This window comes from Stigmatopora nigra, chromosome 20 (assembly GCF_051989575.1).
Source record: "Stigmatopora nigra isolate UIUO_SnigA chromosome 20, RoL_Snig_1.1, whole genome shotgun sequence".
In the NCBI taxonomy this organism is placed as follows: Eukaryota; Metazoa; Chordata; class Actinopteri; order Syngnathiformes; family Syngnathidae; genus Stigmatopora; species Stigmatopora nigra.
Window position 1 is genome coordinate 7,045,784 of NC_135527.1, and position 26,657 is coordinate 7,072,440.

The 26,657-nt window shown below is 40.2% G+C and overlaps 2 protein-coding genes across 2 annotated transcripts in view; one reads left to right on the plus strand and one right to left on the minus strand.

The window, feature by feature from the left end:
• The first annotated feature begins 1,408 nt into the window (after positions 1 to 1,408).
• Positions 1,409 to 26,657, plus strand: part of tkfc (triokinase/FMN cyclase) — a 51,434-nt gene continuing 26,185 nt past the window's right edge. The window contains exon 1 of the mRNA XM_077741726.1: positions 1,409 to 1,433. The gene's annotated coding sequence lies outside the window, so the exon portion shown is untranslated. The remainder of the gene's footprint in view (positions 1,434 to 26,657) is intronic.
• cyp26b1 (cytochrome P450, family 26, subfamily b, polypeptide 1) overlaps positions 16,652 to 26,657 on the minus strand; it is a 10,339-nt gene continuing 333 nt past the window's right edge. Inside the window, exons 1-7 of the mRNA XM_077742543.1 lie at positions 26,630 to 26,657; positions 20,252 to 20,476; positions 19,224 to 19,342; positions 19,000 to 19,156; positions 18,761 to 18,916; positions 18,400 to 18,684; positions 16,652 to 18,242 (exon numbers count right to left, since the gene is read on the minus strand). The exon at positions 26,630 to 26,657 is cut by the window's right edge and continues 333 nt beyond it. Coding sequence (XP_077598669.1) covers positions 17,850 to 18,242; positions 18,400 to 18,684; positions 18,761 to 18,916; positions 19,000 to 19,156; positions 19,224 to 19,342; positions 20,252 to 20,476; positions 26,630 to 26,657 — 1,363 coding nt within the window. The 3' untranslated portion in view covers positions 16,652 to 17,849. The remainder of the gene's footprint in view (positions 18,243 to 18,399; positions 18,685 to 18,760; positions 18,917 to 18,999; positions 19,157 to 19,223; positions 19,343 to 20,251; positions 20,477 to 26,629) is intronic.

A 26,657-nucleotide genomic window follows, 5' to 3' on the forward strand; every position in this document is an offset into this window, starting at 1 on the left:
TGTAAAGAGCCCACTAATGATCCCCTCCAGGCTTGGTGGTGCCAGTTAACACCAACACATGTCTGAGGTCACACACCCGCTCCCCCAACCAAGGAGAAAGGGGGGCACCGGAACTCCAAATCCTGCTAATACGCATTCCAACATACAGCAACATTCAAAAAGGGTCAAAGGTCAGAGCCATTGGCACCTTGTATAAGCTTTTTTTTTTTTACAGCCGCGCACAAGCACGGATAAAGGTTACACTTTCTCTATTTAATCTCGTTGAACACACACACCTGTAAGGCATGTTTTAATAGCCGTGTGCTGTCAGTAGCGTGTCCAAGTCCTCGTTTTATGGCTCTGTTCCCACACGGCATGGTTTTTTTGATTATGTTTTGGTAGATTTGATGTATTCGCGGAATTGTACCGCGTATTCAATCAAATTTTTAACATGTTTACAAACCCCAACGTCATTAGAATCAGATTGTAAGGTTTTTAAACCACGATTAAAGTACGATTTCCTCACAAGGGGGCGTACTTGCGTGATCTTTTAATCAACTTTTGACATTGCTGGATCTTCACTTTCTTGGCCGTGTATCTTCTTCCCAATATATCTACCGTACAACCCCTCTACCGCTCTTTCCAAACTATGAAATCATCTGTGTCAGGGACCGCCGCCGCCGCCTCTGCTTTACGAATCGCGAGCGGCCGTTGGCTCGCCGCTACCGAGGCGTCCGCCAGCTGGAACCGTGTACGCGGGGATCAGGAAAAAGGCAAGCGGGAGTATCGCAGGCGCACGTATGGGTCGATGACAGACCGAACGGACCGTGAAAGGGGGGACGGGGGTGCTCAAAAGGGGAAGGGGGCGTGAGCGGAAAAGTCCGCCGCCAAAGGTTGGCGAGGGGGCACGCCGGCGGACGCCCTATGAATTTCCGCGCCGGGGAAAACGTGTGCGAAAAGTGGTTTTTATGGCGGCGGAGGGCCGAACGTGTTTAAGGGGGTGCCGGGGGAGGGTCAGGGAAAGGTCCGGAGGTTCATAAACGCCCCCATTCCTGTGCCGGGACGCTTTCCCGGCTTCTGTTTACAAAAGTTAAACATGGCGTCGCCCAGGGCGATGTTTATTGTCATTTTTCGATATGCGCTAAAACGAAACTTTGGGCTAGGGATGATACAAAAAATGGGTTCTAGTTTGGACTTGAATTGTTCATTGTAATTTCGCATATTGGTAAACTGGGTGGTGTTATATACTGCCATCTACTGGCATGTGTTCGTCAGTGAAGTTGTTTTTAATGCTTTAGACGAGTACGCTTGCTAATGGCGATTAATTTTTTGATTCTAAATTGACTTGTAGTTGTATATTCGTACCTGTGTGGGGCTGTGTGTCATTTTCTGTGCTTTCTTTGACAGGAGCAAGTGATTGGTCGACGTGGCTGCAGATCCTGGCGGTGATGCATGTAAGTGTTTACGTTTTTTTACTCTACGGGAGGTTTTGGTACTTTTTTATCGTGTTAAAGAAAATGCAATACATTAATCCTTGTTTTTTTGTGGAGAATGTACACTAAATATGGCCATAACAATAGAAAAATACAAAGTAGGATCCCATCTAATACTACATAACATACTAGTACCACACATCCCATTGTATAGTGGTTGTAAACATGTTTCTAACATCTACAACATGCCTGAATGCAAAATATGCTATAAATGGCGGAAATCCAAAGGTAAGTGATTAGTATAATAACGAAAAATATATTGTTTTAATTGAAATCCCATTCAATTGCTATTAAAATCCAGAAATGTGTCTAAATATGTCAAATGTATCAAAATCCATTATTCCTGGTGTCATGTTAAATACTGCTTTCGAAGGAAATGTATACGTTCATTGGCCGCCATTGATAGCAGTCCTGTAGAATAGGAGGAGGGGGTGCCGGGTTTCAGTTGTGGGGGGGTTACAGATTTTCCTTTAGTCGCCATAACGCACCGCACGCAAGACATCTGCACGGCAGATTTTGATTGTTTCTTTTTGGAGTCCGCTCTTTCATCCCGCTCTTCGTCATCTGAGGAACATCAAGCGGTGGTTCATGGAAATGTCAATGTGAGGGGGGGTGGGGGGTTGAGCTGAGGGGGGCGGGGCTTGTTGGCGGTGGAACTAGAGCGAGCTACTGACCACTGATTTACACTGTCTTAGCAAAGAGGATTCAAACCTTTTATAGGGCAATAATTCGACTTTTTGACTGACACTGATAGGGCTAATTTTATTGACCGTATTTTCTCGCATATAAGCCGTATTTGTAACTCAAAAAAATGATGACTGAATCAAGGGGACGGCTTATATGCGCACAAATTGGATTTGACATGCACAAAATGGTAAAGGGACAAAGATGAGACGCCATAATGCAAGACAATGCTGTTGATATGGTCATTTATTTTGAAATAGAGAAAATATAAATCGATAAAATGCTTAACAACATGTATTTTGATATGTTGTGAATTAAATTCAACCAGAAAATAAACTGTATCTTGCATTAAATGTTTTTAAAAAACTCTTCTCCTTCATCTTACTTAAAACTAGACTGATATGGACACACTTCCTGGTTGTAATGGTCACCTGACCTCCTTTTTGAATTTGTCTACTTGCAGGCAACACCTTTTCGGTGTTACCAAAGGAATTCAGAGACTTTTTGTACTTTTAAAGTAGTAAAATGATGAAAAAAATGTGGAAATTTTCATATACTTTGACTTTTAAACTATTTTGCATCCATTTTCTCATTGATACTTATTGATACTCATTGATCTCATTGATATTCATAGATTAGGAACTGCATAACAATGTTACATAAAGAATTCACAGACATTTTGTACTTTTAAAGTAGTAAAATGACAAAAAAAATGTACATTATCATACATTTTGACTTCTAAATTGTCAGTATGGCTCTCAAGGAATAACATTTGAAAATAGGAATTATTTACAGCTCTCTCTCTCTGCGATAAAGGTTTAAAACCAACTCTACCATTTTAATGGATCCATTGTACAAACCCTTGTTCAAAACAACCACCATTTAAAAAAAATAATTCATCATGTCCCGTTTTCGCAACCAGCTACCGAAACACTTTACTCTTATTTGCCAATCGTGGCACGTTTGAAGTAAACAACCTCCCAAACGGTGGCGCAATCCCAAATTTCGTCTTCCAACTAAGCGAAACGCAGATGTGACGCACGACTCGAAGACTTGGAAATGACGCAAGCGTAGCTTAAAGATGAGTTCAGCTTGGAGATTTAATGCCTTAAGAGGAACAGCAACAAAAAAGGGGGATGCGTGTCACCACTGAAAGCCGCCCTTTGTTCTCCAGCCGAGGGAAACATTATGGCTGCAATTAAGACATTATCCGCGTTAAATATGTCCACCAATTATCTCTCGATCATCACGCAAAGTGTCGCCCAATAGCTTCCAGGCTTCCACGTCTACTTTCTAGGCTCCGCCTCCCTCGTTTTATGTCCAACCGCATCCTTCCCTTACCTTTCTTATTATTATTATTATTAGTATTACCGTATCTTCACGACTATAAGGCGCACCCTCAATGAATGACATTTTTTCCATATATAAGGCGCACTGCATTATAAGGCGCACTGTATTATACGGCGCACTGTATTATAAGGCGCACTGTATTATAAGGCGCACTGTATTATAAGGCGCACTGTATTATAAGGCGCACTGTCTATTTTGGAGAAAATTTAAGACTTTTAAGTGCGCCTTATAGTCGGGAAAATACGGTAATTGTTCTTGACTTCCAGGTATGAAGCACTCACTTTATTTTTGTACTTTATACCTTTTACTTTAATGATGAGTGATGAGTATGTGAATACTTTAGTCCTTTTTTGTCTGTTTATGTTTCATATGTACTGTTAACGAATGCACTTTTTTATATGTATCATATCTTGTGCCCCGGCCCATCTGTACATTTTTAAAGTCAATGTAGCCCCCGGGCCCAAAAGTTTGCCCACCCTTGTCCTAGATGTCCAATTTTTTTACCAAATTTCGCCAACGCCACCTGTCAATTCGCCCAAATCCAACCATTTACAGTGTTTGAACTTGACCAGAAACGCGCCACTTTCGTCCTGGCACATGCAACTAGGGTCAAAGGTCACAGGTTAACTAAGGGGACTTGCAAAAAACTAGAGGTGTGTGTGTAGGGTGGGGTTGGGGGGCTATGTGTGTATGTGGAGGGGGGGGCAAATTTGCATCTGGCCTCCAGATGGTTCGTGAGTCATCCTCGGGTTAGATACGCACACACACACATATACACATATATATACACACATATACACACATATACACACATATACACACATATACACACATATACACACACTTGTGCCGTATAGAAGAGGACTTTTTGGCTTCCCCTGCTGAGACCAGATCATTCCCAGTCCGGGTCGATCTGGGGGTGAACTTGACACCTGACACACACATATACACACATATACACACATATACACACATATACACACATATACACACATATACACACATATACACACGTATATATGCACTTATACACACATATACACACATATACACACATATACACACATATACACACATATACACACATATACACACATATACACACATATGCACGCATATACACACATATACACACATATACACACACATACACACATATTTATAGTCGGATATAGCAAAATTCGTTTATACGGCTATTTTTGGTCATTTTAAACCAAATATTAGGACCTGTCATTTTTTGTCAAAATATAATGGATTAAAAGTGTGTTAGGTTGAATAGGTTGAATTACAAAACATGTGAGGGAAATATTATTAGATATTTTGGGTCACTGTTTGCATTTTAAGCAACTTAGAAACAGATTTAATAAAAGCTCAAATAAACATTGTTTTAGATCTATAAAAAACGGAATATTCAGGGCTTTTAATCCAGTTTTGTTTTAGAATCAAATTAAAATGGAGAGTATAGATGTATATTAAATTTCCTGATTTCCCTCTTTTAAATCAATCATTGTACTTTTTTTAATCCATTTTTTTCTGTATTTTTAGTTCAAAAATCATTTTGTAAAATCTAAAAATATATTTTAAAAAAACTAAAATAAACATTATTTTGGATCTATAAAAAACTAAATATTCAGGGCTTTTAATCTAGTCCTTTTAATCCATTTAAAAACAAAAAAAAATCTAAATATTATATCTAAAATGGTCAACCAACCCGAGTCTGACACCCTTGCTTTAAAGAGTTAAGAGCCACCCAGAAATGACCCGGTGACATCATCCCTGGCACCCGACCACGAAAAAAAAACCAAAGATAACGCGTGGGAGATCAGATCTGATCTCACTCTGGTGTATGTGCTCCAAAGGTCACAACCTTTGATGTCTTCCTGGAAACGTTGTGTAAGCGGGGATGTTTTGGCGAGTCGGTGCCAAAGGCGCGTGTGCACGTCGCCGCTATGACACACATTTGCAGATGTTTATGCGGTTTTGGTCTTTCGTTCTTATGACATTTTTCAACTGCTTTTGGTTTGTTTGGGGACAAGTCGTGCATGACATTTGGCCGTGTGGACAAACAAGCCAGCTGTTAATCACCAGAAGACAACCATATTTTTTTTTACATGCGGCGTGTGTCACTTTCATTTTATTTCCATCACATCGACCCGCACGCCATTTGTCGCCAAATCTAAAATCGTGTCATTTTAATGCTTATAAATCACCCTGTGGAAAAGTAGGACGCCCCCTTGAGGAGTTTAACCCCTTCTTGCCCTGTCGATGTATGTTTTCTGTAAAGCACTGATGTCAAAGTGGCGGCCCGGGGGCCAAATCTGGCACGCTGCATCATTTTGTGTGGCCCGGGAAAGTCAATCATGAGTGCCGTGTTTTTGTTTTAGGATCAAATTAAAATAAGGAGTATAGATGTACCGTATTTTCACGACTATAATGAGCATTTAAAAGTCTTAAATTTTCTCCAAAATAGACAGTGCGCCGTATAATACAGTGCGCCTTATATATGGAAAAAAATGGCATTCGTTGAGGGTGCACCTTATAATGCGGTGCGCCTTATAGTCGTAAAAATAAGGTGTATTAAATTTCCTGATTTTTTCCCCTTTTAAATCAATAATTGTCATTTTTTAATCTATTTTTTCTGTGTTTTTAGTTCAAAAATCATTTTGTAAAATCTAAAAATATATAAAATAAATAAACATGGTTTTAGATCTATAAAAAAACTGAATATTCAGGTATTTTAATCCAGTTCTGTTTTAGGATCAAATTCAAATGAAGAGTATAGATGTATAATAAATTTCCTGATTTTCCCCTTTTAAAACAATCATTGTGAATTTTTAATCATTTTTTTCTGTGTTTTTAGTTCAAAAATCATTTTGTAAAATCTAAAAAAATATATGAAAAAAGCTCAGATAAAAATTGTTTTAAATCTATAAAAAACTGAATATTCAGGGCTTTTAATCCAGTTCTTTTAATCCATTTATAAAAAAAAACAAATCTAAATATTATATCTAAAATAGTCCGTTAAAGCGAACCAACCCGAGCCCGACACTCTCTCCATAAACATATCTTGTAAAATCCGACTTTGCAAATCCGGCGTGATGTTTACAGGCCAATTCATTTTTTCTTATTTACCCTCAAAATGATATCCATGTGCTTGTAAAACTCATCTCACCTCAGCCATACACGCCTTTAGAGCCACGGGGGTGCGGAGTACTGCAGGTGTTTGCGAGGTAAAAGAGCGGTCGCCATGTTCTTTGAATTCCATTTTGTTTTTTTTATACTTTAGAGGCCGATATCCAGAGCTCTTAAAGGAAAAAGTGTAATTTTGTACAGGCTTAATACATCCTGACAGTTTTATCTTCTTCACTCTTGCAGACCTTAAGATGAATAAAATCCCATTTTGCTTCGAAACGCCGCCTGCTTTGAAGCGTACGTTTCACACGTAAAATCACACGTGCCGACACGTAGTTTTCGAAAAACCCGGTCCTGTGGGGAGTCCAAAGTTGACGAGGTTAATAGGTGAAAACGATTGGGCGGAGGTACCAAGCCGCCATCACGTTAGGGGTCGCTTCGAGGCTGAAAGTTAAAGATTAGGGCTCCGCTACAGTCGTAAATAGAAAGTGCAGACCTTGTAGTAACACACAGGCAGACAGTAGGTAACATAAGATGTGATATGGTACTCTCCATAGAAGAAATAAGCCCATAAAGTTATATAAAACATTTTTGTGGAAAGGCTTCTTACCACAAAGCAAGGACTGGGTATCACTAAATAGAACCGCGGTATAACTTGTTCTTTGTGGTCCAAACTGGCTGTCACTGGCTATAAAAGTACCAGTCGACTGATGTTCGGGTTACGGTTTGCGTTGAATGGTGGAAAAATAGGTGCCCACGGTTTTGGTGGTGTAAACTGACCAACTTAGACGCCATAATACGTCAATTTTGGTTTGAGTTTGACATTCTGTGATCTGTTAGTGCCATGTTTACTTCATTTTATAGCATAATACTGTTAGAATTGCCTTAAAATGGTTGAATTTGAAGATTTCCTGAGTATAAGACGCCCCCTGATTCCTAATTTTCACCTCCATATTTGTGGTTTTTATAGGAAGTACAAATGTCTTATTTTGAAGGGTATGTGGTATTTCTGTGATACTGTATGAGACTTGTTCATAAGTTGAAAGTGTTCATAAGTTGAAATTGTTCAAATTGAAGTTGATTCAGTGCTGTATTTTGTATTATAATTTATGTTTAAGGCCTATATAAGTATATTAAAGTTTTATATAAGTGCATTTGTATGTTTAAGGCTTGTATAAGTAACCAGTATTGGTTTGTAATGGAAAAAAACATTGAATAAAATGGAGAGAATACATACAGTACTCTATACATACATTAAAAAGAGATTTACTAGAAAACTGAAGCTATCTAATGACGATTGCACAGTTTTCTTCTGTATTTCATCATAAATGATAGGGTAGCACTGTGTGGCATCATTCAATTGATTTGAATATAATATAATATATAAAATTTGGGTCCTGCTGCTCCATCTTTCTGTTTATAAATGGTACTGATGGTGGAACCATTCAAGTTGTATTCCCGTGCAACGCTCACCACTTTCTCACACGCATCAAGCTTCTTTATTATTGCCACTTTGGTTCCGAATGAAATGTCTTGCTTCTTCCTTGCACTCGAACTTACGAACATTTTTTGACATAAACGCAATTTGCAGACATGTTCGTATGTACCATTTGTTCATAAGTTGAATGTTCCTAAGTAGAGGAGCGTCTGTATTTTTATATGTTTGGAGTTTATGAAAGGTTGTTTGCTTTTTTTTAACAAATGGTCCACTTCAATTGCATTTGTTGGTTCAAGTGAAAGTGTTTTTTTTTGTGAGCGAGTGTTCTCGGCAGGTCACAAGTTCAGCACCCTGTGTGAAGTTATGGTAGACTTTCAGTGGCCTGTGTATGTGTGTGTGTGGGTGGAAAATGGGGGTGTTACAATGTGTAAAGGTGCGTTTCGGGTTACAGCTGGCGGCGGAGGACGAGGAGGGAGGGAGGGAGGGGAGGCGCTTTGCTCGGACCGGGTGAGAGTTTTTTGGGGTTGCCGAGAGGCGACGAGGTGAGTCGAGTGTTAGCGGGGCAGGAGCCGTAGAGTCGAGTTTCGGGTCAAAAGGTGCCAGGAAAGAACGCCAGAAAGTGAAGCGGCTTGGGGGTTGAACTCCGATTTTCTCTGAGTCAGGCCAATATCCGACAGCGTTATTGACAGCCATCATGGTTTTTGCCAGAAATCTTAATCCTTGCTTGGAATTTTGGCCTAAAAGGAGAAGGATTGGACACCTGTTGCTTGCTAACTAGGCATGTGGCCAATGTTATTTTGCCCTTAGAGTGGGATTTAAGTTGTGTATTGACATCGCAGTTAGGGTCTTCCTTCCGGCATGGATAGTCCAGTTGGGTACTCGGTTTTTAAAATTGGTTGATTTTGTCGTGGTGTGGAAATGCGGGTTGTTAAGACGATATTTTAATACCAGGGTTGATTTATTTTGATGTTATTGTGCAGTTAGCTTCTAGATAAATGTTGTTGTTTTTTGGGATTGTTTGTTTAGTATCGGTTTGAATATATTTATTATAATATTTATCGTGTTTTGGTAACTTTCGTTGATATAATAGATGTCCAATTCATTTAAACTGGGATAATACTCATCTTTTCGGTATTCTAGGTGTCCAATCATTGGATGGCAAATGATGTTATCGTCCCATTAGCAGCTAGCTAAATTTTGTGATGTTTTCTTGGGTTGTTAATTTTGTATCTGTTTGAACATAGTTATTATAATATTTCTTCTGTTTTGGTCATTTAAACTGAAAGAATGCTCATCTTGGCGTCCAATCGTTGGATGCCAATCGAGGCTCCACCTGTGATTGGACTAATTTCGATTGTCTAAACGAATTAAGACCAAACAACGAGCCGACTTTTCCCTTTTCCCGTCAGGCATCATCAAACAGTTTGCCCTCTGGAAGACCCTTACACGAGCGTCCTACAGACCACGCCCCCTCCACCCCCCCACCCGCACTATTCCAGTAATGTGGAAGTGTTTATAAGCACGTGTGTCTCCTAGCGTCTTACGATCTTTATTGTACTTGGCCGCTAACGCCAACTGGGATTTCTTCTTCGATGGCATTCCTCAAAAGTCCAAACGGGGGTCCTAAGGACCCCCCAAAACGGGACTTAGAAACTCTCAAGTCCAGTTTAGGTGACCCGATTCCCTCATTTCTTAGGATCGGGCTTTGCGTTGCCGGGTAGAACCCGTGCGGTTAAAAATGGCCGATCTGGGAGCGCTAACGTTAGCGTGAGGCTTTAGCGCCGACAGATGCTGAATCCATTGACGGCGAATGAAAGCAATCACTGGCGCTTTTGCACAGACGTTGGCCGCGTTCGCCGAATAAAGCCGCACGCCAGGTAATATGAGGGTGCCGGAGAGAACTGAAGAGTGGGTAATTACGCCTCAATAAAACAGGAGATTTTATTTTCCTTGACGGAGCAATTCGTTAGATTGTCGGCCAAAAATAGGACTGAAAAGGGGATGAAAATAATGTAGTGCGTAACATCGACCTTGCTTGGACCAATCAAGCTCCATCTTGTATTGGAGTCAGAAACTTGAAAATAGCAGTTCTGGAAAAATGGCCTTGAAAACTTGGCACTGTTGGTAGGTGTAGTATAAGTACATGTATGAATACATGAGCTTATTGTACTCGTACACAGGACAATGTCTTAGTAGTATGAGTACTTGTAGTACTTTGAAATGAGGGCATATATTTTTAAACACAAGCCATGCTTTTAGTAATAGTAGGACTGCTTATAGCACAAATAGTAGTATGCATGTATGTTATACATGTACTTGTAATACTTGTGCTTTTAAGACTAGTGTGTTTATTTTTAATACGAGTACCCCAGATTTTAAATACTAGAATGCTTTGAGTACTTGTATCCCTGATTTTCGTAGTTGTAGACCTGGCTGTAGTACTAATACCTATATTTGTAGTAGTAGTAGTAGTAGAATGCATGTGTGTTATTCATGTAATTGTAGTACTAGTTGTTTTAACACAAGTGTGTATATTTTTAACACGAGTACCCTTGCTTTTACATACCTGCTTTAAGTACTTGTATCCCTGTTTTTAGTACTATTACCCATATTTGTAGTAGTGGTATGCATGTATCTTATAGATGTAATTGTAGTACTTGTACTTTTAACACTAGTGTGTGTATATATATTTGACACAAGTTTTCCTGCTTCTAAATACTAATACCCTTATTTGTGTTTATATTTTGAACACAAGCACCCCTGCTTTTATTTAAATACTTTTATCCTTGCATTAAGTACTTGTATCCCTGTTTTAAATAGTAGTAGCCCTGCTTGTAGTAGTAGTAGTCCTGTTTGAAGTACACTAATACCCATATTTGTCGTACTAGTGGGCAAGTATATATACTTGTAGTACACATCTCATCCATTTTCCAAGCCAGCCAAATGCTAGATAAGTAACTATAGTTGAGTATAATGAAGTACACGTTCTTGTAGTATAAGACCTTTATAAAGAATGAATGTACGGTCCAATGGGGTTTATTAGTGGAAGGACATCCAATGGAAAAGGCGCAGCACACCTGCCCAGGCCAGGCCCGCGCCACGGAGACGCCCGACCCGAAGCGCCCCGACGGACGCGTGCGGTTCAAGCGCCGAGCGTTCAAGGAGAGGAAAAGCAGGAATGTTAACAGTCACGCTTATTTGAGGAATGCAGAAAGCGTGAAATGAAAAAAGGAAAAGCATTCAGTTACGGGAATCCGACCGAGTGCTGACCGGCTCGTTTTCACCGCAACACAAAGGCGGAGTGTGTGTGTCTCGTGTTTGCACGACTTGGACTATTTGGCGGCGGACGGCGGATACATTTCGCCGCTCGTCTTCCCGCAACATGACAGCGGAGAGTTTGAAGGGCCATAAATGCGTCTTGGACGCCGGCCCGTCTAAAAATAAGTGAACGGGTCAAAAAACTTGGAGGTTTCCATTGGCTGTCTTTGTATCGCTATCAGTTGCACACACACAGACATGCACATGCTATAAATATGCAAGTTTAAGATGTTTAACCTAGGTAAAATTGTCTATTTTCCTATTTAATGGATGTAGTATTTGTAGTAAATGTAGTATTTGAAGTATTAAATCATTTGGGAATCAATGGTGACAGCATTTTTGTTCAAAAACTGAAGAAAACTGCAGTACTTATAATGTACGGCTATCATCCTTGGATAGCTTTTTACCTGAAGAAGTACTTTGGTAGTACTTTTCAGGGTATAGAATTGGTAGCCACAACATTAGAGGACTTGGATTTTTTGTTTAAGATGGTACACTTGTTAGGAAGACGATTGAGGGGCTGTGATTGGCCGATTTTTCAGGGGAGATCTGTCAGGATTAAAGATATCACCCCTAAGGTCAGGTGGGACTTTTTTGGGGTCAGTTTTCATTGAAATTTTTTATTTTTTGTGGTTTTTCGGGTGCAATATTTCTTCTTTTTTTGTGGTCTTTCTGGTCCAATGTTCCTTCTTTTTTGTGGTCCTTTGGGTCCAAAGTTCGGGTTTTTTGTAGTTCTTCGGATCCAATGTTCCTTCTTTTTTGTAGTCCTTCAGTTCCAAACGTTCCTTCTTTTTCGTGGTCCTTCAGATCCAAAGTTCCTTAATTTTTGTGGTCCTTCAGGTCCAAACGTTCCCTGTTTTCCATAGTCCTTCAGGTCCAACTTTGCTTCTTTTCCATAGTCCTTTGGGTCAGTGCAAGTTCAGGGACTGGATCCCCCACCACAGGACATCCCAAAACCACAGCTATGACTTTTTGGTAGGCACGCGCGGCTTCCTCGTGATGCTTTCAGGGACCCGGAGGAATGCCCTCGCCTTTTGTTGAGATTGATGAGATCTCCTTGCCGCTACACGCGCACGCGCCCGTGCTGACTTTTACTTTTGCGGCTTTCTATGAATAGCAAGGCTGACCAGAAGCATGCAGCATCCTTGGCCGCCGCCCAACTTAAACGGAGCGTGTTTTGCTTCAGCTCAGCCAGACAGACGCTCGCCAAAACAAGTCGTCTCGCTACCGCCGGCCACGTGTAGGAGCGATCTGTCTGTTTTATCCAATTCGACTCATGCGGGAAAACTATTTCGGAAAATGACCCCGACGTCGACCTGCTTTTTCGGCCCGTTTCCGAGTCGGTCTGGACTCGGAGGGACCATCAAACTTATGCTAGTTGATGTCATTATAAACAAGGTATTAGAAATGATTTGGGACACGCCCTCTTTTAGCCCTCGGGTCTGTTTAGTTGTGGTTTGCGCCACCGCAACGTTACTCGCCGACATGTTTTTTTTCGTGTTCTGAATGAATGGAATGGGTGAGTCACGTATGCCGCAACAGGTTCCATCCGATTACTCTTCCAGTTTCAATGAATCCATTGATCGTTGATTTGGGGCTATAGATTTTGGATTATGACCTGTTGATTTTAGGTTAAATTTGCTAGGGAATTTTTGTAACCAAGTTGGAATGGCAAAAATTGGTGATATCTGCAGTGTTCTGTACTTTGCTAAATGAAGATGGCGAGTCATGAGGGAGTCAAACCTGGAATTTGATTCGTTCAGGAAACATTCGGTATTAATAGCCTAGGCCAAGGGTGTCAAATGATTTTTGAACTAAAAACACAGACAAAAAAGATTTAAAAATGACTGGGAAAATCAAGGAATTTAATCTACATCTATACTCTATATAGTTTCACCTGATAAAACAATGCAGTCTATTTTAGATAGAATATTTAGATTTTTTATAAATAGATTAAAAGAACTAGATTAAAAGCCCTGAATATTCATTTTTTTACATATCTAAAACAAAGTTGATTTTAGCCTATTTTTATATATATTTTTAGATTTCACACTATGATTTTTGAACTAAAAACACCCAAAAATGGATTAAAAAATGACAAAGACATTTAAAAGGGGGAAAATCATGACGTTTAACATACATCTATACTCTTCATTTTAATTTCATCCTAAAACAAAAAATCAGCACTCATAATTCACTTTCCCAATCCACACAAAATGATATGGTGGGCCATATTTAGCCCCAGGACCACCACTTGGACACCTGTGACCTATTCTACTCTAAAATGTCTGGGCGTAAAAGACAGCAAATTAGTATAATGGATCGTCCCGAATAAATTCATCAAGCCCGATGACACATGGACGATGAACCTTGCCAAGTCTTCAGTCGGAGTCGTTTTCTGTCAACAGTAGCTCAAGTTTCACATGGATCTCAGAAGCATATCTTCTGTATGCGCATAACCGCAGCATAACCCGAACACGACGTCACTTGGCAGGGCGACCAGTCCTTAGCCTAAACGTTAAGGCCAATCAGAGTACCCATGTAAATGTTATCTACCTGCTGGACTAGAGTACGTTTTCGTACCCTGGCTTTTTTCCACTTAGTCGTCGAGCTGATTGATGAGCTAAATAAATATTTTGGACTCTCCCATCCTTCTCTTTCTTTCTCTCTCTCTCTCGACCATTCATTTAGTAGCCCTCCATTTATTTCCCCACGCTGTGGTACGCCAGTGACGTGCCAGAAAATCTGGGCGCATCAGCAGTTTGCGTGACGCCCAAAGCTGCAGCCAAGCAGGTCGCCTTGCGAGAGTAAATTAGCAACAGAAAGCCAAACGTTTCCACTCGAGAATTTAGCGCCGGTTGCAAGTGGCTTTTGCAGACAATCAGGTTTTGTCTTGGTCTTTTTGATTCAATTGGATAACTTTATTCATTCTGTATTTGGGATATTTTATTGTGACAGTAGCAAGGAGGAGGTATAGAAAAATATAAATAGTTATAAGGTAGACTACGGGTGTCAAAGTGGCGGTTCGAGGGCCAAATGTGGCCCGCCAGATCATTTTGTGTGGCCCGGGGAAGTAAATCATGAGTGCTGATTTTCTGTTGAAATGAATAGTATAGATGTATATTAAATTTCCTGATTTTACCCTTTTAAATCAATAATTGTCATTTTTTAATCATTTTTTTCTGTCTTTTTAGTTTGAAAATCATTTTGTAAAATCTTAAAATATATTTTAAAAAAAGGGAAAATAAACATTGTTTTAGATCGATAAAAAATTTAATATTCAGGACTTTTAATCCAGTTCTGTTTTAGGATCAAATTAAAATGAAGAGTATAGATGTATATTGAATTTCCTGATTTTCCCCCATTTAAATCAATTATTGTCATTTTTTAATCCATTTTTTCTGTGTTATTAGTTCAAAAATATACTATATTACATTACTATACTCTTCATTTTAATATGATCCTAAAACAGAAAGTCAGCACTCATAATTTACTTTCTCGGGCCACACAAAATGATGCAGCGGGCCAGATTTGGCCCCTAGGCCACCACTTTGACACCTGTGATTTAGATTTAAAAACAATTTAGCCAAAAAGTCATTTGGCATCTTTAACAGTCTTTCAAGTGGAAGTGGTAGCCAATAAGTTTTAAATTCTTGGAAAATGGCTCTCACTTTTTTAGTCACTTATTCTGGTTGTGACATCACAACCAGAATGGATCATCTTGCCTAGCTTGTTTATTAGCGCATCGCTAGTCAGTTAAACATCAAATACACCCTGCTATCAGTTTACTTAGTCACTTATTATCGTATTTCGAGACTATAAACAAATAGGCTGTCGATTTTGGTCAATTTGTGGCGCGAACATTGATTTTTTGGGGGTGACGAGGTCGCGGCGAGACGATGAGAAAAGTCACCGGAGACGAGGGGATCGGTTTTCGTTGAAAAGTCCAGCCTACGGCCGGCCAGGCGGTGGCGGCGATGGCGGTTTCCCGTGAGCCGTGTCGGATGTCCCATGTCAGGTCGTGCGGTTTCGTCATCTTGAAGCACTTAGCGAACATCTTTGAAGAAAGTGCGCTTGGAGGTGTGTTTTTCACTCCTCTGTTTCCCATCGGGATGAACAAGTCTTTGGAAAAACTTCCGTCTCGCAGCAGACTTGACCTCGGGTTAGCCTAGCCATGGTGTATACGCGAGATGTTGACCTATTGACCTCATGGGTTCATAGCCATTTTTACCTTTGACTGCAAAACTCTCACATTTAAACCTTTTGGGGATAGTGACACTTAAAACCGTTTTAAAGGGTGAGTCAATACAAAAAACCCTAAAAAAATTAGCATTTTTTCCAAATGATTACTGTGGTACCTTGAGATACGAGCTTAATATGGTCCGGGACTGAGCTTGTATGTCAATTTTTACTCATGTTTCCAATTGAAACGAACTAAAAACTAATTAATTGGTTCCCACCTTTCAAATGATTACAATTGTACCTTGAGATATGAGCTTAATGTGTTCCAGGACTGAGCTTGTTTGTCAATTTTTACTTAAGTTTCTCATTGAAATGAACTAAAAACTAATTAATTGGTTCCCACTCTCCAAATGATTACTGTGGTACCTTGAGATACGAGCTTAATGTGTTCCTGGACTGAGCTTGTATGTCAATTTACTCATGTTTTCCATTGAAATGAACTAAAAACTGATTAATTGGTACCAACCTTTTGAAAAAAACACCAAAAATAGGATATTGGATTGTAAAAACATTTTTATCTGTTCTAATTTGTCATTTATTGACAAAGTAGCAAATAACTAGTGGTTTAATGGTACTAAAATGGGTTTAATAGTACTAAAATGGGTTTGATAGTACTAAAATGGGACTTTTTGCATGGCAACGTGCTAGTAACATCATATAGATTTAATGGACTTGGATTACGATGCAGATACACTCAAAAATAAGTTTAATCTAACCTTACACTAAACTTAATTGTAATTTTGTTTCAAATTTTGATACGTTTCTTCTTCTGGATTGCCTCTATTGGCCCCGCCTCCTCCCTGACTTTTAGATACAACCTATCGAGGGTTGTTTACCTTCAAAATAGTCCCAAAATGATGCCTACAAATTTTTAAATGATGGAAAAATATGTGCCAAAATATATTGGACATCTAGCCAGAAAATGATTTAAATGAGTACTTTTTAAGCATAAAAAACTACCCAACAAAAGTCCTAATTCATGCTTAACGAATGCAATACGAATAGTCCGTTTTCTTTTACTACATATTTTATTGCAAGAGTACATTGAACAACCACGGTTATAAAATAAAAATAAAAAGATAGACATTCATAATTCAGCTAAAGTAACATAAAATTTCCATTGAAAAGAAATCCAAATATTTACAGAACGTTCAGACAAAGCATCAGAAAAGAAGGAAATGTAGTCGCTTGGCCCTTCAAAAATAGTTTTAACCTCAAGTGCTTTGCGTTTTCCATAATTAATAGCAAATAAAATGTAGCCATAATAAGTCTGAATAACAAAAAAAACGACATAATTACAGTCATCCATTAACACTATTAACAATTTCCACATTGTGTACAATGTCAATGAAATACATAACAATCTCTAGAAATCCAGTATTTTCCTTATTTTTTTCTCCTTTATTTCGGCTCAAAAACTAAAACGACTCTGTAGTAAAATACAAAATAATAACATTAATAATAGGTTATTAGTCAATAGCTGAATTTTCCCGTGTCTTGCGAACTTGCTTGAGTAATGCACAATCATGGATAGGGGGCGGGGCTTAGCAGGTTTACGTTTTTTTTTCCGTTTTGTACAAATTAGCCCAGGCTAAAAAAAATTGCAGTTGTTGGAAAATTCTGCCATTTTTTTCATGAGGGTTGAGGAAAGGGGGAGGAGCCAGGGTTGACGGAATTTTTGCCCAAAAAAAAATATAAACAGGTTGGTGACGTCTCCGCCAAGACGACGTCCGCCAAAAAGCAGCAAATCCTGAACAAGTCAGTGGTGTGTGTTAAGAAAATGAGTGCAAGCCACGTTGGAACGGTTTTCTCGAAGCAGCAAATACGAAGCCGCCATTGTCCAAACTAGCATAACAAGGACAAACGGCGTTTACCTGTGGAACTGTTTTCATCCCAGATTTCGACAGTCATGTTTGGCAAGGCATTTGAACTCTAAAAGGATCAACTTGAAAACCGTTCAAAGATCCAAACTGGGATTTTTGTTTTACCTTAGCTTGGTCCATTGGCGACCAATCACAACCACCCCCTTTTTAGTCTTTGTTTCCCACAATCCGGTACCCTGTTTTGATCCGCCTTGCCTATTGACGCCGATGATTGCTTATAGTCGAGATGAGAGCGTCTTCCTTATCCGGCGGAAGACATTTTGGAGAAGAAAGTGCGGCGGCAGGGGGGCGTTGACGAAGACGGCGGCGTCCTTTCCCCCCCGACCGCCTTCACACGGTGGCGCCAAGGAGCTCCTCGGACTTAGCCATGATCTCGTTCTGGTTAGAGTCCAGTCCGTAGAATTTGACCTTTAGCCCGTCCACCGGGTGGACAACGGGGACGGTAACCACGCGAGGGAAGTTTCGCGTAGCTAGCTCGAAGCGACTGGTGCTAGCCAGTTCGATAGCCAAGATGCGGAGGAAGAGTGTAGCCAACTGCTTGCCTAAGCAGGACCTGACCCCGCCTCCAAAGGGCAGGTAGTGGAAGCGCCCTTCTTTGTCTTCGCCACGCTCCTGGCTGAAACGGTCCGGGTCGAAGGCATCCACGTCCTTGAAGACGGATGATGTGTCGTGGGTGTCCCGGATACTGTACATCACGCTCCAGCCTTTTGGGATTTGCACCCCCTGGATAACCCAAAAACAAGAAAATGCAAAACATTAATCCAAGAATAGGGATTTTGGCAAAATATTCTACCAGCTAACAAGTTCTACAAACTTGGGGCAACCTCAAAAGTGCCCCATCCCTCAACAAAACAAATATCCCATCACCCTCTAGACTCACATCAAGTTCAAAAGTCTGCACGGCGGTCCGGTAAGCCCCCGAGACCGGCGTAAAGAGCCTGAGGACCTCTTTAATGACACAGTCCAAGTACTTCAGGCTAACGATGGTGTCAAGACGTAGCTCGCCCTCTGGGCATAACCGTCCATTCTGCAAGAACCCGCGGGCCCTAAGCTCCTCCCTTAAGCGCTCTAGGACTGCCGGGTGGCGCAGGAGTTGCATGATGAGGGAGGTACTAGCGCTGGCCGTGGTGGCGAAGGCGGCGAAGATCAACTCGATGGTGGACTCCTGCAACAGAAGAAGACGATTAATGAGCGAGATGATAATAGGGCTCGTTTGGGTGGGACAAACTCCGCCTCCTAACCTTTAGCTCCTGCATAGTAAGCTCCGCGTTATTTTCCTTGGCGCTCTCCATCAGGACATCCAAGGCGTCACTGTAGTCTTTGCCATGTGGACACAATGGCTTCTCCCGGATAGCTTTCTCGATACTCTTTTGCAGTTTATCTCGTGCTCTAAGACCCTGTACGCAATCAGCGGTGGGAAGAAACCGGGTAAATATCCAACTTGGAGTCCGCCAAAGCACTTTTTGGTGGGTGTGCCTACCTTCCGGTACCCACTGAAGGGCATGTCTATCGGCAAACTGAAAAGGTTGTTGACAAAGTCTTGGAAAGTGGAGAACAGGTGCCTCATTTCCTCTTCGGACACCCGGAATCCTAGCAACACCCTCACCGCCATGGTGAAGGACAACCGTTGGCTCTCCCTGTGAGAGAAGCAAGGATTCCCCATTAGCACAAGGCCGGCATGTACTCTTAGTAGGCGGAGCTTACCTGTAGACATTGATGGGCTCTGGGTTTGAGCTCCATACTCGCAGGCTTTCTTGGATCACTTGCTGGATTTTGGGAAGGTACGACTCCAAGGCTTCATGGCTGAAGACTTTGGCAAATACCTGTGAAGAGAGATAAGAGGACAAATTGTGTGTCCCTTCTTGTCTCCATGTGACATTTGCGTAGCATTTGCTCTATGTAATGTTTTCAAATTCTGATGTTGGGTAGTCATTTTGCTACACCGCAGAAACGTGACTGTCTCGGTGTAGCCTGAGGCGCGTACTCAGTGTGCAGTATAGCGACACACAGACACAGAGGTCCTAATAACGTCCATATGTCTCAAATTATGTGCTTTAAGTGCTGTGAGCTGCTGGTTCCTTAAACATGTAAAGACTCCTTTATTCTTCGTTCTGGCCTCCATCTTGCAAGCCCCAAAGAGTCTTACTAGTCTTCTACTGAGTACCCCTTATCTCTTGTGGTCTTCATTGTCACGTCAGCGTTGGACTAGAAACAGTTAAGGGTGGGGACGTGTTTGCGTCTCAAGTGGTAGCCCCCTCTGCTGGCCCTGGGCCTGCAGGTGCAGGCACATATTTAGGTAAGGGGGCTTCGGCAGAAAGCCCCTCTTTGTGCCTTCCTAATCAGGGGTCATTACACGAGGTTAGCACAGAGAGTCTCCGGGGAGCCGGGAAAGGATCAGAGCCCAGATTAGACCCGGGCCGACCTCTCGCCGTCCCCGGGCGCCGCCGCAACTGACCCCGCCTACCTCGTGGAGGTCCCGGCGGGAGAAAGTGAGAGACTGATTTACAGGAAATGCACCAGGTTGTGCCTTGCTATGTATGTGTGTGTATGAGGAAGGTAGGCATTTACCCCCGGGGACGAGGGGATAATGGCAATAAGTGGCTGATTACCTGAAATGGTACTGGTGAGGAAAAGATGGCGGAAAGAGAGATAATAAGCATCGGGGAGGAATTAAAGGGGGCATGGTTACCAACAGAGAAGTGGCTCTTCCAGGACCCTGAATTAGTACTGACCTTCCTTCTTTTGCGGTGGATATCGCCGATGCTGTTGGCCAAAGAATTGGGTCCGAGTAGGGCGGCTGTACTTTGCGGCCAATCCACTGTCACCAACGTGTGCTCGCCCATCAGCACCTTGCGTATGTTCTCGGCGCCCGTAACCCGGATTAGCGGGCGGCCCAGTAGGTGGGTCTTGAATACGTTGCCGTACTTCCGCCTTCGCGATGCGTGGAAACCCGAACCCTATAAGAGAGAGAAAGAGACGTTCCGGGTCAGGTGGTGGCCAATGGAGACATTTTTTTGGACTCTCGCCCTGTAAATGGGGTGAGTGTGTGTGTGGCTAAAGCGGCTCGCCGTGTTCCGCATACAGGCGCGTTATTCACACGCACATGTGTGGTGTCACACATGCTGGCAGTAAATTCATAAAATTCACAAAAACGTGCAAAGTCAACAAATGTAGCGAGGGCGGACTGTGACAACACTAACTGGTTTGACCCTACTGGAGGCCTCTGGTGGTGGGCGGGGGGGGGGGGGGGGGTATGTTACGCTTCGCACACGACTGCCGCAAAGTGTCAAACATACTCGCTGTGCACCGTCATTAGAGGTTATCACGCCACGTGAGGATAGAGAATATACCCACGTTGTTTCATTACTATGCCATTTCATTCATTGCTAATTACCGCTAAGGCTTTAGCCTGTCGTTTTCAGCCCGAGTGACACGCCCACCTCCTTGCCGGCTTGCGCAAATGGAGCCCAGATGCGGCTAATTAGCATTTTCTAATTGTGCTAACCGGCCTCAGATGTGCGTGCCTTGACAGGGTGTCGACGCTTGAACGCTTGCGAACGTGAACCCGCCCCTTATATGTGTATGTCTATATATGTGTATATATACATAGTATGTATATATGTGTATGTATATAAATATAAATGTGTATGCATATATGTGTATGTATATATATGTGTATGTATATATGTGTATGTATATATATGTGTATGTATATATATGTGCATGTATATATGTGCATGTATATGTGTATGTATATATATGTATATATAATATATATACACATATAATGTGTGTATGTATATATATGTATATATATACATATATACATACCTATTCACACACAAATGGGTATGTATATATATATGTACATATATATACACATACATTTATATTCAGACACGTATGTATGTATATATAAGTATATATATAATTATATATATATACACATTTATCCATATATATGTATATGAAAATGTATGTGTATTATATGTACATATACATATAGGCATAGATATATATATATATATATATATATATATATATATATATATATATATATATATATAGATATATATAGATATATATATATATATATATATATATATATATATATATATATATATATATATATATATATATATATATACAAATATCAGAGTGTTTGAGTATATATATATATATTTCAAAATGATGACTCATTAATTTAAACGTACTTTGTTCAGCAAATATAGTTATATTTAAGAATGTAGTATTTACCTTACTGCCTAACTCACTTCAACCAAATGCTTTACACCGCAAGAATCGGCCTCAACACAATTGGATTGGAATAACTAAAGGTGCCTTACATTTGTTTTCATATATGGACCAAAAAAAAATCCATCTTAAACATTTTGTTCCTGACGGACCCCTGGGTTCTAGAATTTTCGGGGGTGGCGTCTTTTTCACAGCTCCTGTACACTTTTTTTTACTTTACTACGCACACTGGCCAGGTCGCCGACTGGCCTCTGGAGCCCTCAGGGCGCACGCGAATGTGTGTGCGCCAGTTGTTTTCCGAGCTACATTTTGCTGCCACATGGCTGTAGAGCGGTTTAGTATGTCTGCTTGGCATACCGGCCTACGCAAACGTGCACGTACACACACACAAACAGTCAAAGGGGAGTTCCTCAGTTAGCCAGACAAGGCTCCCTTTCACACTCCCAAGATACACCATCAGATTGGCTCGTGTGTACGCGCCTCAGCGCAATACATTACTATACATTTTTCCATTCCACCTCCATTTTATTTTTAAACATTTTTCCCCGTACATTTTTTGCCAGAACACAAAACGGCATTCCTAACAAACCCGACATTGTACGTCTATACGCGGTAGGGGTGTGGTTAGGATGGTATTTAGCTCAAAAGGTGAGAAATTGCAAAGATACACACAAATACACACAAATACACAAAAATACACACAGTCGGAGAATGGAAAAGTTGTGACGAAATGAAACCGAGTCGCTTGAAAAGCGGGTACCTCCGAAATAATAACCGAGGAGAACTCCCAAAAAAAAAGCGTGTACACGCCCAGGGTCCGAGCTACGCTAAAAATACCCACGTTTTCTGTTAGCATTGGCCCGTTAGAGAACCTGCGCTTGGTCTTTATAAATGTCCCCTTTGTAGCGCAGTGGAAATGTCCAACAAATGACTCTTTTATTAGGCTGTGACAAAAAAACACAGCTAATGATGTTGACTTAGATCTGTGTGTGTGTGTGTGTGTACGAGTGTGTACAAGTGTGTGTGTGGGTGACATATCACGGTGATGCTTAACAGGGTGACAGTGGGGGTTTTGCTTTACAGGAAGGGGGGGTTGGGAGACAACTTTAAGTCGACAAAACACACGCTTTGCAGGCAAAAACTATTTTGACTATTTGGATGTCATCAGGGAGTGAGACTCTTCAACCATAAATGGGTTGTTTTTGATGCAAAAATGTGGGTTGTCTACCAAAATTGTATTAAATGAAGACTTAAATTTCCAGAAAAGTCAGATTTTAGAAGACTTAGCATGGCAACATGACTGTTTTGAATGGAGAATGTGATTAAAATGTTGATTGGTCGCCAACTTTCCCAGTTTAAAATGGGTTGAATGTGTACTGGTGCTGAACTGGTTTCGAATTCAGAGCATGGGTTTCCATCGTTGGGCGTTTTTATATCAAGACTAACTACCACAACACATACTCTGATAATACTATTATACATATACCATAGTTGGCTATGTAGAAGTTTTTCCACCAATAGGAATCTGCAAGGACATGCCCACTAGGTGGTGCTCAAGCACTTACGTCATTGACATTTTTTTTGCTTTGTTTTTTGTGTTCATCAACATGAGAAAAAAATTGAAATGAATGTTTCTGGTGCCAATAAAAAGGGCTGCCATGATATTGTGAGTTTTTACATGTGCTCTCAATTAGCTGACCTTGCACAACTACGCTAACTCAATTGTGTTTGTCGGAGGGGGGGGAGTTTTTAAATGATTTATCTGCAACTCCCAATAACCATGTAAACTTTTTTATATCCACTTTAAGCTTCTATTATGCAATTGTCTCATGCCGTTAATTATTCAAGTATTTTTTGGGGAGATATGTAAAGCAAAACAAAATATAACTATTTTTTTATATGGAGCTTTATGTATTTTGGGGATTTTTTTTAGTTATATATATATATATATATATATATATATATATATATATATATATATATATATAAAATCTATGTATAGGTATATATATGTATATCTATGTATGTGTATAGGTTTATATATATGTATATTTATGTATAGGTATATATATGTATATCTATGTATATGTATAGGTATATCTATGTATAGGTATATGTATAGGTATATCTATGTATATGTACAGAGATATATATGTATATCTATGTATATGTATATATATGTATATGTATAGGTCTATATATGTATATCTATGTAAACGTATAGGTCTATATATGTATATCTATGTATATGTATAGGTCTATATATGTATATCTATGTAAACGTATAGGTCTATATATGTATATCTATGTATATGTATAGGTCTATATATGTATATCTAGTTATATATGTGTATGTATAGGTATATCTATATATATGTATAGGTATATCTATGTATATGTATAGGTATATCTATGTATATCTATGTATATGTCTATAAATGTATATCTATGTAATCTATATATATATGTATAGGTCTCTATATGTATATCTACTTATATATATATATATATATTTAAAATTAGCCATTGCAAAAATATGTGCATGCAATGCTTATACCACAACTGGATGACCAATGGGCAATGGCCAATTGGATCCTGGTCAATATATATACTTTTTAAATCATACAAATGTCTCAGGAATACTGAAGAAAAATTAAGATTTCGAGTCAGGTGACAAAGTTTGACGAAGCAGTCGTGTGGAAGCTTAAAAGTAGGAGGAGCAAAAAAAAACCACGGCCTTGAGGGAATTCCTCCCCTCTTTTCAGCTGTCAATCATTCCGCCTAGTCTAGAGATGCCAGGGAACCCGCGCGTGCGCGTACGAACGCCGCCATAGGACCTGGACTCGACAATGACCCGCGTCGCCTCGCGGTCACGCCGCCGCGTCAGGAAAAGAAGGAGGAAGGAAAAGAGGAAGGCGGGGAAAGAAAAGGAGGAAGACTGAACGGCGGCGAGGGAGGAGGAGGAGGACGGATTAGCCGCCAAGGGCTTCGGATAGTTCAGCCAGAACACGAGTAGAATGCGGCGAGGGCGAGCGAGGGAAGCGGGAGAGAGAGAGTGAGAGCGTTGGCCCCTGACCTGAGGACATTTTAGAAAAGGAGATTATGCTTGTTGAAAACCCTCTAAGCGCTCACCCCGGGACCCCCGTTAATACCCCCTCCGACACACACACACATTCTGTGAAGTGTGTTTCTCCGTAGCGCTAAGTAGTTCGTCGGCGTTCGGGTCCAATTCCCGTTCGGGACGGTGGCTTACAGTGTGACATAACGGGGTTTTTTTTTAAGGAAAATGTTTCCGTTTATTTCCAACGACATCATCAAATTTTCCGGAGAAATTTGCTTGGTTCTGATTGGTTGGATATTTTCCTAGTCATTTTTTTGGGTGCTGTTTTAATGGTGGGAGGTGTCCAATTTATGTGGACATGGAGGAGTGGATGGACTAGATAAATTAGGCGTTCTGGCTAAAAAAAAATGTATAAAAATTTGCTGTATATTTTGGTGAAGATGAATTTTGCTTCTCTCAATGTATAGGCCTTTAAAAATTATCATTTTTTCTATTTTTAACAAAATGTGAGCAAAAAAATCAGAATTTTTGTCAGCCAAAAAATTTGTGGGAAAATTACAAAAAAATGAAAGCTTTGTTTCACACTAGTTTTGACCGTAAAAGTGCCTTAAAAATTAGGGGAAATTATTAATTTTGACATATTGCCCATGCGTTTTTGTCTCAGGTGGAGTCAAACAAATATGTGAGACGCGTTTATAACGTTGCCCATGTGGTTTAAATCTGGGGAATGTTATAATAGGGACAAGTCGCCAGGTTTTCCTCTTTTTTTGCAGCCCCTACGACACGCGTCCTTCTTTTTGTCCATTTGCTGGTTTTCATTGTAAAAGCAACACACAGACATACACTTGACCCGGAAAATTCCCAGACTTAAACACTATCAAAAATGTCCAATTCCCTCCTGTTGTCAGTACACTGCATTTTTTGTCCCATACATATATATATATATATATTTTACCACTTCTATGTCACTATCACGTAATTTAATGACTCTTAATTGCATTTATTGACTTTTTGTCAAAAGTTTTGGGACACTTATCCTCATTGAAAATAGGTACAATTCCAAGCAAAGTTCATTTAAAAAATCCAATTGTCAAATTCCATCTTTTTGTCAGTAGTCTATATTTTTTCCTATTTTTTACCACTTCTATATCAGCGTCACTTATTTTAATGACACTTAATTGCATGTAGTGTCTTTTTATCAAAACTTTTGGGACACTTAACCTCATTGAAAATAAATAAAATTCCCAGCAAAGCTAATTTAGCAAATAAAAATGTCAAATTCCCTCATTTTTCCCATTTTTTTAACACTTTTATCTCACTGTCACTTATTTTAAAGACTCTTAATTGCAGTTATCGACTTTTTCTCAAAACTTTTGGGACACTTAACCTCATTCAAAAGAAGTACAATTCCCAGCAAAGCTAATTTAACAAATAAAACTGTCAAATTCCCTCTTTTTGTAAGTAGTCTCCATTTTTCCCAAGTTTTTTTACCACTTCTATGTCACCCTCACTTATTTCAATGACTTGCATCTATTGTCTTTTTCTCAAAACTTTTGGGACACTTAACCTCATTCAAAATAAGTACAACTCACAACCAATCTAATTTCCCTAATTTGATTGAGTTTACCAGTAGTAGTAAACACCCATTTTATCGGAACCGGAAGGTCATTTTACCCCCGAACGTGAAAAACGAGTCCCCACATTAAAAACATACGAAAGGCGTGCAAAAAAATCAAATATAATCATACCATCCAATAAAAACCCCCGATTTTTTTTGTGTGTAAAAGGAACTCACCTGCAGAAGCCAATGGCACGTCTCCCCA